Source organism: Helobdella robusta, assembly GCF_000326865.2.
Source record: "Helobdella robusta unplaced genomic scaffold HELROscaffold_20, whole genome shotgun sequence".
NCBI classification, from domain to species: Eukaryota; Metazoa; Annelida; class Clitellata; order Rhynchobdellida; family Glossiphoniidae; genus Helobdella; species Helobdella robusta.
In genome coordinates this window covers 1,260,923-1,273,289 of record NW_008704084.1, presented here as the reverse complement: position 1 = coordinate 1,273,289, position 12,367 = coordinate 1,260,923, and the positions used below count along the sequence as shown (strand labels likewise).

The 12,367-nt window shown below is 34.9% G+C and overlaps 1 protein-coding gene across 1 annotated transcript; it reads right to left on the bottom strand.

The window, feature by feature from the left end:
- Nucleotides 1-3,169: 3,169 nt before the first annotated feature.
- Nucleotides 3,170-4,547, bottom strand: HELRODRAFT_171247 (hypothetical protein; the record flags this gene model as incomplete). Its single annotated transcript, XM_009017984.1, has 2 exons — nt 3,170-3,232; nt 4,215-4,547. The coding sequence occupies 2 exons, from the start codon at nt 4,545-4,547 to the stop codon at nt 3,170-3,172; spliced, it is 396 nt and encodes a 131-aa protein (XP_009016232.1).
- Between the last annotated feature and the right edge of the window lie 7,820 nt (nt 4,548-12,367).

Here is a 12,367-nt window from a genome sequence, read left to right as displayed (position 1 = left end):
TTTTGATATGTTGTTAAGCTATAAAAGCACTATATAAACAAATTTTAAAAATTAAAAAACGTTTGGTTCTTCATAGTTAAAAATGGCGCCAAACAAAAGAAGTTTTTCATTTTTTTGACATTTTGAGCTCCGATAGCTCAAAAAATTCAATACAGATTTTAACGAAATTTTGTGATTTATTTGTGACTATAAGGTACTTCTAAAATAACAAAAAATATTTATTTATTTTGCGATAGATTTTGAGCTACGCTGTTTTGAAATCGGTGAAATTTTCAAAAAATTCATTTTTTTCTAGATTTTTTGTTCAAAATATCCTTTGATTCGAGACAATAACATTTATTTTTTTTGTTATTACATTGTTTCACTGATATGCACAAAAAATTTCATCAAGATATGTTGGCTAGTTCAAGAGATATAGCGTTCTACGTAGGTACAAGTTTTGAAAAAAATCGCTCAAAAATTTGAGGATGCTGTCACAAAAATCTTCATAACTTGAAAAATAATTGAAATTTTTTTATAAAAATTTTATTTTGTCGATGAAATACATTGAGGTACTTACTGTTCAAATTTTAAAAAAATCGGAGATGGTCGGGCGTGGACCATGGTTCAAGTTGACAGAGAATGACCCAATGGCAATGAATAAAGTGAGAAAAACCAGACAGGATAAGATGTTGATGGAAAAAACAAAGCCCATAAGACAGAAGTACTGGAGTCGAAACAGAGAAGCAACAATAACTAATAATGTGGTTAATAATGATACGCTCTCGACATTTTAGTGCTGACTGGGTTTCATTGGAGGAGACGGAGAACCAATACTAACTGCAACAGAATACAACTAACGACCAGCAAACAACAACAAAACAACAGCAACAATCGATAAATAATCAGTAACAAACCGCAATCCAAAACAACCACCAACCACAACAACAAAATAATCAATAACAACAACAAACCTCAGAAAGAAACAACCATCCAACCACATCAACAAACCACACACAAAAAACAAACAACCAATAACAACAGCAACAAACCACACAAACCAACCAACAACAGCAACAAACCACACAAACTAACCAACAACAGCAACAAACCACACAAACCAACCAACAACAACAAACTACACAAACAAACAAACAACCAACAACAAAAAGAACAACAAGTTTAACAAACAAACATTACTCGCAACACGCTGTATTCACACAACGGTCACACAAACCAACCAACAACAATAAACTACACAAACAAACAACCAACAACAAAAAGAACAACAAGTCTAACAAACAAACAAACAAACATTACTCGCGACACGCTGTATTCACACAACGGTCGCATTTTTGCGGGCATCCTTGATAAAGAAAGTAAATTGATGTTGATAAGCATCTAATTAATAAGCCTCACGTGACTGCTGGTTGTGGTAGTTGTGGAGGTTGTGGGCGTTTTTGTTCTTTGTGGCTCCGTATGGAATTATTTTCCGAATTAGGACATAAACTTGATGAAGCAAGAAAAGAAACCCATAGCATCTGAACCGCTGACGTTATGATGAAAATTATTATATACGTATGTGTGGTGTGGATTGAGAAGAGACAATAGTTTTTTTTTCATTTACGATTTTTACTACTAGAATATTATAAATATTTGACGTATATACGAGTGTAGTTTGTGGTTTCAAATTTTTTTTAACTGATCAATTAACTGGTTACATTGTCATCATCACCGATGTTTGCCACGAATCATCAGCTAGGTTGTAGGTTATTGATTCTTCCTAATCCAATGGCATTAATATTACTTTTACATTTTAAGCAATTTAATATTTAAGTATTTTATTTTTAAAATTTTATATAAAAACAGTTTTATTTAATGAAAAAGGAAATTTCGTCAGTTATAAAAAAAACGAAACACACACACAAACACACATATATACATACATTACATATTTACACACAACTCTCTCACATACATACACAAACATATATGGACACACACATACAATACATATAAAACACTCACGTACACACAACTTACACCCATAAACACACAAATACACAACTCATCAATACACATAAACATACAAGTATACACGCATACGTGCAAACAAATAACACACATACACACACGCGCGCCATGGACACACACATGCACACACACACGCACACACACACAGTTACTATGCAATCATTACTGAACGACACAACAGGTAAATACTTGAACGTACGTTTTGAATCGGTTTATGATGAAAATTTTCCGTGGTAAAAAATGTAATAATAATAATAATATCATCAGCAACAATAATAATAATAATTTTATTGGTTATAATATTGGTAATTCAAAACGTTAACGGTCAATAAAACATTCTGCAATGGTGTATAAAGTTTGTCGGAATGGGACTACGTAGTGAAAACAAAAAATAAATCAAGTTATTAAAAATTATTTAAGTTATTAAAAATTATTTAAGTTAGTTAAATTTTTTATTTCGTTGAATGTTGTACGTTTCAAATAGGAATGCGATTTCTATTTATTTATATTTAATAATGTGTATAAACTCAGTGTAGCGAAATTGGGAGATGCATTAGATTTTAACATAAAAACGCATGCATGCATCATCATCATCACTATCGCGAACCATGAAAAGCAATCAAACATGTTGTGATGATATGATGAAGCGTATATGCATGTGCACGTACACAGTACAGCACACAGTGTATGTGACGATGATACCTATTAAGTATACGCATAACCTGTGTAATAAAATAAAACCTGTTACTGTGTGTGTACATTTGTCGATTTATTAAGCCTACGTGTGTGTGCTTTATGTATCGCATTTATTATTATCGTTGGATCAATTTCATGTTGCTGTGTTGTTGTGAGGTTGTGGTTAGTTTGCAGCAAATAAAGCTCTCTTTTATCATTTTAGGAACTTTATGAAGACGACAGAGCGTGTAAGGCTATTAAACTAATAACAAAACCAGCCCAAGCATTTATAATTTTTGTATTCCTAGACGGCATAATCAACATCAGCTACCGTCTAATCATTTTGGCACAGGCAAATGGAGAATTATTATACTCCATAAATAAATTAACGAAACAATTCGACTGCCATTAATCATTCGCGATAGTCATTCAGGAAACGTTGAAATGAAAAAATTTTAAAAAATAAAAAATTTGTAAATGCTTACGAGGAATCGATGAAGTAGATGATGAGGGAGGCGATACTCAGCAGGAAGACCAATACGACCTGTGCGTGGCAGGTGGTGATCGGTAAAAAGTTTATTATAACAAAAATGAAAAAAAAATAAAATAGAAGTTAAAAAATAAAAAAAAATTGTAATGAAAAAAATTTATCAAAATAAGCAGGAAATTTTGACCTCATTTTAATTCAGTTTTCAATAATAGATGAAGATTAGAGCAAATTTGCTTTGCCAGAAGTGTGTTTATCATCTACACCGAATCAGAGCTATAAGACGTTATTTGACATTTGTTTGAGCAAAAACATTTGCTTGTAGTCTTGTTTGCAGCAACTGCGCAACTCAACTATGCATGGAATAAAATTATCTCACCTGGTTTGTATTAAGCTAAGAATAATTGAGAATTTGCATATTAATGTACAAGTCTCAGTCTAAATTATTTCTTAAGTAATTATCAGATATATTAATTGAAAGTAAACGTCCCGGTTTATGATCGTCTTCTTGTTCTCACTTCTTCCTAACACGTGTTAAATCTGCTTTTGCTTTTTCTGGTCCTTTTCTCTGGAACTCTCTATCTCCTTCTCTGACTACTACTTCTCCATCACTTAGCGAATTTCAGAGCGGATCTCAAGACCCACCTGTTTGCAAAATTCATTGAGGAGCGCTGTTGAACATCGATTGATTGATTCTGCAAGGATTTGGAATGACGGTCAAATCTGAAGAGTAACATCAGGGTTAGTCGTGATGAAATTTATACACAAGTTTTTCAAAAACCCAGAATTACGAGTGTCTTTTAAGGTTGCTCACAAGAAGCGCCTACAAATCTTAGATAGATACAATACGAAATACTTTGTTTTAGATGTTTAACGCAGTAAGCATCAAACAACTGCGCCAAAAATTATTACTCAATATAAATTTAACATATGATTTCTAAGTTTAAACAAATATGCTTTAAAAAATGCAAACTATAAAATTTTCAATTTAATCATCGATTAGTTAAATAAAAAATCGTGAACATGAAAATATTCTTACCAGAATTCTCCCAGTTGTCGTCTGTCCAGAAATAAGTTCTCCCGCCCAGTCCTTGGCCTCAGTGGCCCATCCAATTTGAACGTCCGGCTCGTTGCCGTTACTTTTTTTATTTTTGGCGGGACTCTCGATACCCTCAGCAGCTGCATCCTTGCAGAAACACCAAAAGACAACTCGGCCGAACAAAACGATGGCCAACCCGGTGAGGAAGGCAACGATGCTGGAGCAGAGGAAGGCATACCAGTGCCTGTCCTTCATGCATTCCTCCTCGATGGATAGTGTATCCTCAACTGGAGAATGTGTGATGTTCAGTGTTAACGCTAGATTGTCTGGCATTTAGTTGATGTTTGAGGAGAGAGTTTAGTTCAATTTTTGTTTTTACATTGATTCATTTTATATTAAATCACACCATTTAAAGTATTATTTTTAATAACAAACGTTTCAGATCTTGTTGAAATAATTTACAGAATTCGTTTTTAAGTGTAACAGGATCATTCCTCCTTCGCGTTTTGGATGCATACTTTAGAGAATGTCATGACTGCCATCCCAATCACATCATCATCCTAATCATCACATCATCCCCATCATCATCACAACATCATCTTCATCGTCACATCACCATCGCCATACTAGCACTGATCATATATCCACATAGGTCCAAGTAAGCGAATGTCATGTGGTGTAGTATCAATATCCTCCCTACTTACCAACACGGGAGTATGTTCATTCAGTCCATGCAATATATTTGTACCGCCAACTCTATTTTTGTGTTATATATGTATATATAAATATAAATATATACAGCAATAAGCACTGATGATGATTCATTCAGAATCGAAATATGGCCTTATTTGCAGCATGAATTCGAAAAATAAGTTCATTTTGAATTTTAATAAACTAAACGTTCACCAAAAAACTTTAGTGAGAAAAATCGAAAAAACGAACTACAAACATATTAACGCCAAACATTCGGTAGAATTTATAGAATATTGTAAAAATTATGGTCTATTACCAACATATATGTATAAGTAAATATATATATGTATACCTTTATATAAGTGTAGTTATGCATACACCATGTATGTGTTTATATGTATACATGTATATATATACATTTATATATAATGTATGCCCTTACATCTATGTATGTATCTATATGCATGTACACAGACGTGTTATTTTATTTCGTTTAAAATTATTATTCAGAAATTTGCGACTGGCGATCGTCCTCGATTAGGCGATAGGATGCCACCAACTTCTTTGGACATCCTTCGTTTAACTTTGGACGATGGATGGATGTATGGATGGATGGATGGATGGATAGATGGATAAATAGATGGATGGAAGGACGGACGGACGGACGGATGGATGGACTGACGGACGGGTGGATGGATGGTTCTTTGATATATTTTTATTTATTTGAATACATTAATAATTTAATGTTAATATTTATATGTTAAACAGTTATACAAACATTTTTAAAACTGCACATGAATAAGAACAGTTCAAAACTTCATCGACGAACGAATGTTTGCCTCCGCGAGAACAACGAGAACAAGTAGGGTACATCGACAAACATTCGCTCCCTGGCGATTAGAAAATAATTGTTCGAAAGTTTTAAAACTATTTCGCTTCATTTAGTTTTTGCAAATTTTTAACAAAAAAAAAAATTATATTTAGAATGAAATATTGAGAGGCCGAAGTTTGCATACTCATTAAATGTTTTGAAACGTGTGGTAAATAATTTAAACTGCAAACAATGAATGAATGAATGAAGGTTGGTTCTGAGTTGAAGGCAGTCGCAGTCAGTTTTTCAGTGCAAGCAACAAAAAATCTCTAAGTGAAACGTGGAAGTTTTTTCGAAACTGGCATGGTGGATATTTTTGAAAATGGGCATATCGTAACAAAGTACACTAGATTAAATCAATTTTCAGACAAAGATATGCACATCCCATTCGATATTTATGTAATGTTGACAAGTTCGCTGTAGATGCAAATGCAAGTACTACTCTTAGTGAGGAGGTACGAAAAATAACTATTGTTGAAATCATTAAATAAATATGAAACAATCGCAAATGTCCACAAACTACGATTGGTATAAATTCACTCTGTGAGAATGAGCGTGAAAAAATTTTAGTACGCAAGCAATAAATATAAATTATGAATAAAAATGTCTGCAAAGAAGTTTTGCGTTAAAACTTCTTGCATCGCGCTGAGGTGGACTTCTTGCATCGCAGTGGCGAAGATTACAGCATGAATGAAGAAATGAATCGTCGTTTAATGATGAAATTGGATATATTTCAACCACAATTCAATCAAACTGGGAGATGTGGTGCAACTGAACTTAGGCAAGAAGACATCTGTGAGTTTGGTTGTGTTTGTTCTATAAATATAAACGTTTGTATTTGTTTTTTACGTTCAATTGATCAATTGATGTAATATTTTGTTGGGGCGGCTGTGTGAAATAATTTAGGAAGCTGAAAGAAAAATCGTCAACGAAAATGGTTGTCACTGGTTTAATGACTTTTTAATTGTAATATTCATTAAATCTTGAGTTTTATGTTAGTTCGGCCTTATAAAATTTATTTCTAAATGCAATTCTTGCCATTGTTTCCTAACTAAAATAACGGATCCGTAAAAACTAACAATTTCACGAAGAAGATTTCATCTTAAAGTCATCAGGATGAATAAAAATTCTCTTCCGCATCCTTCCAATGCTCTTCTATAGTTTCATTTCCTCTTTCAATGGTTTGACTTGCTTGCGTTTTCAAGCGAATGATGAAACTCGTAGCGGGCGATCAATACGTTCTTTCTCTTGTCAGTTGTCTGTCTTTGTATACGCATGCGTGTGTGTGATTGCGTGGTTTAGGTGTATGTGTGTGTTTGTATAGTTGTTTATGTGTGTATGTGTGTGGTGTGTGGCTGTTTGTGTACACAAATATGCGTGTGACTGTGTGAATGTGCATATTTGTTGGAAATGTGTACGTGTGTGTGTGTGTGTGTGTGCGTAAATGTACATTCATAAGTGGTTGTTTACGCGTGAGTGTGTCTTTCATGTTCATATTTGTGTTGGTATCACTTTTCGCCACAGTTTTTCACAACAACAAAATAGGTTTTACACAAAATTTCAGTCGTTAGTTCAACAGCTTTTGATGCAAAGTTTCATAAATAGTTCGCAAAACAGGAAATGTTTTTATTTTACATGAGTACACCTACACGAAAATCAGTAATAACGGTAATTAAAATATAAATCTAAAATGTATTGAATTGATTGCCATTTACCGCCCACCGATCAGTGATATAAAAGCTTTCTTTCTTCAATTTGAAAAGCCATTAAACTTGAGCCAACTTGAGACTGCATAAATTTGGAAATTGGTTCACTCTCAATAAATTATTAGTAAATGCATCCAAATGCTCTTACATCATAATGGGACCTAAAATAGTAACTAATTTGATTCCGGATCTACAAATTAGGCTAAATAACACTCTGATACAAAGAACAGATTCAAATAAATTTTTAAAAATGCACCTTCAAAGTAATTTATCCTGGTCAGAACACAACTAAAATAAATATAACGGCCTTTGCTCACTTTTAACGGTCGAACATGGAGCTTACTTCCGGAAGAGATTTGGAGGGTGATTTATTATCGTTCGAGTCAAGACTCGGGCTATTTGACATGCTTGGATTATTGGCTTACGAAATTGCATGGATTTTAACGAGCAAGCTATATGAAATATTTACTTGACTTAATATGCTCAAAACATTGTAGTAATTCTCTTTAATTTTATTAAATAAAATTATGATTTTATTAAATAAAATTATGTATTATTAAATTATTGTTGTTAATTTGAATATAAAAATTATACTTTTGGTCCTGTGAAATTCGGTGGCTTTTTACTGAATCCGAAGGTTGGCTTAGTAGGATTGAACTAAAGTCACCCTTTTTTACACTATTCGATCATGTTAAAAATTTGTTTGCTCATGAAATAAACGGCCTAAATAGATCAAAATTGTTATTTGAACAACTATCTTCATTATATTCAATGAATATTTTACATTCTGCTGGTGCTCATAGAAATTATGGTTGCTGAAATCATACGTTGGCTTACTGCAGTTGTTGTTGTTGTTGCCCCTCCACGACCACCTATCCATTGGACAGACGAAGCCTGAGCCAATCAGCAACCGCGGTTGGGTTTTGCCACAGTTCTATTGTCTTGAGATTCGTAGGATTGGCAGGACAGGAGAAGAGATGAGCCACGTCGTCTGCGTGCGTGTGACAGTGAGGACACATATTACCTGTACCGCCATCAATAATTTCCCTGAAACTGCCTAAGATGATACTGTGGCCAGAACGGAGTTGGGCCAGAGTTCTTCTTATTGCCCGAGGCAGAGATTCCTCTGAGTTGTCTATTTGTGGTTGTGGAGGGGGCCATCCGTTAAGCAGGATTGGCGCGTGGTACGCCTCCGCAGCGGCCTTGGCAGCCATGCCATGTAAATACCGAATAGCCATATTGATACTTGCACTATCCGAATTAGTGTGTAAGATGGATCTGACTGTGGCTCCCCATTTTGACATCAGAGTGTTTTTCATCACACGAGGGGAAAGTTCGGCTGACAACAATCTATGGCATGGATGTTGGGGGTCGAAACATTTTGTGATGAATTGTTTTGACAGTAGATCTGTATGCTGTTTTATCGACAGCAACTGACACTCGGACAGTAGATGCTTCTCGGATGCGATTTTATGACAGCCAGTGACGATTCTCAGTGTAGCATTCTGAGCGCGTTGAAGACGGCATTGATTGGATTCCGAAGAGAGAGAGACGACCAGGCCGGGCAGGCATATTCCTTTGTTGATCTGCCTATGGCTTTGTAGACCTGTAAGAGGGTCTTTTTTATCTTGGCCATAGGTGGTGCCGCTAATAGCTTTTAGAACATTATTCCGTTTTGTGGCCTTGGATGTTGACAATTTATGGTGTTGAGTGAAAGTCAGCATCGGGTCGAAAGTGAGGCCAAGAATTTTCGGGTTATGTTCTAGCGGTAAAACCTGCCCGTTTACCTTTACTTGGGGATGATGGTGGTATTGCGCTGTGTGAGGTGTGAACAGAGTTATAGAAGATTTAGAAGTGGATATTTCCAGGTCGCGGAGAGAGAAGAAGTTTATCATGAGAGGGAGATAGTTGTTGAGTCGCTGTGTCAGAATATCCACATCCGGGCCGGTCGTGTAGACGGAGAAGTCGTCCGCATATGATATTACCTTGACATCAGAGGGTGGTTCAGGAATGCGTGAGACATAGTAATTGAACAACGCAGGGGCTTACTGCAGTGGCTTACTGGGTCTCATACAACAGTGTCATGGTGATTTTTTTTTTACATATAATGCTTTAAATAAGTCAATATATTCATTTCACAATTATTTTTGTCAATATAAATAAAGAAATTGCTTTTGTCTGGTAAAATACAGTGGCCAAGTAAAGCCGTATGTTGGCTTAATTGGATTTTTTTTCATATATACAATACTATGAGATCAACAATCAATCAACCAATCAATCAACCAATCGACCAATCAATGAACCATATTTGCAAGGCTTGTTCAAACTCGAACAAACACTTAACTGTACAGATCTACAAACAATTTCGAGATATTAGTAAAAAAAGAAAAACATAATAGTTGCTTTTATTAAATCAAGAAATATCCAAAAATTATATAACCAATAATTATTAAAAAAAACTAGAAACCAGTCAACATTTAATAAATAATTAAATAAATAAATAGACATTAAAAACATTGTTCAAAAAGGTAAAATTTAAGGCGACGACGAGAATAAAATGTAGTTTGTTTTGTTGGTGTGGGGCTGTGAAGCGAAAACAAACACATCACAAAAAAATAGTAAAAAGTCGCAAGAATAGTAGTCAGTCACCTACCTACAATTAAATTACTCTCAGGGCCCTAGCTTACTTATAATCATTAACTCAACTCACCTACCTATAAATATGTTTTTCTACGTTTTTGGAATTTTACATGTTTTAGGTATTTTATTTTACATATTTCAGCGTTTTTATTTTACTTGAAACTTTTTAACTAATGTTAAGCCCTAGCCTACCTACGATTGTTCAACTCATCTCAGTCCCTAACTTACCTACGAATTAAATTAAGTCTGGTAAAGAAAATAGAAAGTTGAAGAAAAACATAACAACAACGACACCGAATGAATGGATGTTGTGTATGTGTGTGTTTTATTGATGTGTGTGTGTAAATGTGCGGGCGTGTACTCTCCAAAAACTTCTTCACTCACTACGGACGAACCTCCATTGCACCGACCATCATCTGACACGCATTCGATAGAAAGAATTTGACCGGATACTGAAAAACACTAAATTGAAAAAAAAATTCTTTAAAGTAAAAAACAAGCCATTGGAAAAAAGGCAACTTATCTTATTGAGATGACAAATTCGAGTACTTTCAATGGTACGATGGGACAAGAACAAATTTTCTTTAATATTATCTTCAAATTGTCATCGGAACGATCATCATGAGACCACCATCTGAAACATGCTGACGCCCACCCCAGCCCACCTCTCATCATTCTGTAGACAAGTTTTTTTTTTATTAGCGTGTTGGTAAATAATCAAGGAACAAAAGAACGAACGAATAAATGATTAACTGAATGATTGAATGATTGGTTGAATGAATGAATAATTAATTAATCAACCAATAACGAATTGATTTAAAGAATGAATAGAATGAATCAATTAGTGGAGGAATAATTTGAAAGATAGTGATAAAATGAATGAGAAAAATTAAAAAAAACTAAACCATACTTCAAAAATCGTCGTTGTTTTCTTCAAATTGTCATCGGAACGGTCATCATGAGACCATGTGAAACGTTCTGACGCCCACCACAGCCAACCTCTCATCATTCTGTAAAAAGTTATTTTTATTAGCTTAGTAGTAAATTAAGGAACAAAGGAACGAACGAATAAATGATGAACTGAATGATTAAATAATCAGTTAAAAGAATGAATGAATAGAATGAATTAACGTCAATTAATGGAAGAATAATTTGAAAGATTGAGGGAAAAAATGAATGAATGAGAAAAATAAAAAAAACGAAACTAAACCTTACTTCAAAAATCGTCGTTACTTCAATCCATTGCACCGACCACCACATTCAGATCGGCACACAAGATTTCATCCGAACTTCTGAGTGTCAGTCGAACAGCCAACGCGCTGATTCTTCCTACATCACATCATCATGCGTAAATCATCATGAGACCACCATCTGAAACGTGCTGACTCCCACCACTGCCCACCTCTCATCATTCTGTAGACAATTTTTTTATTAGCGTAGTAGTAAATGAATGTTAGAATCTTAGAAGCAAAAAATTATAAAATGGAAATAATGGCAAATAAATAATATTTGAAAATAATGAAGAGATTAAAATGTAAAAAAAACTTACCGTCGTCCATTCAACAAAGACAGAATGCTGAATGCTTTCCGGTTCCTACGTTGTCCTCCAAAACTGGTGCCAGTCCTTCTCGAGATTGTTGCTGAAACACAGCCCGTGGAATGGAGAAAGAGAAAATTCTCATCAGAAAGCTTAGCGGTGCCGGCATCTCAAATTGCTAAATAGAAATAATCTTATCTACCTATTCAATTACCTTAACTAATCTATATTAAATTGTTAATGGTACGATAGTCGAAAGTCCCCCTTCATTCTCCCTCCTTGCACAGAGATTCACCGACAGCCAGGGCACCGGATAGTAAACCATTGCCGTGCGGATAGTAGACTATTGCCGTGCGGATAGTAAACCATTTGCCGTCCGGATGCCGTGCGGGTAGTAGCCTATGGTCGTGCCGCATAGTAAATCATTACCGTGCAGATAGTAAACCATTGCCGTCCGGATAGTAAACCATTGCCGGTTCACCACTGGCCACCAAGGCTTACCTCTGACAAGAGACTTCGAAATTCAGAGTCTATCGGCTATCGTACCCTCAACTTACCTATTCATTACAATTAAGTCCTAGCTTACCTAAAATTGCAAAACTCAAGAGCCTAATTCATTGGCCAATTGGCACCCACCCCACCACCTACGTAATGCCTTGGGCTCCAACTTAGTAATAATAATATAAAACTTAAACCCTAAATCTAT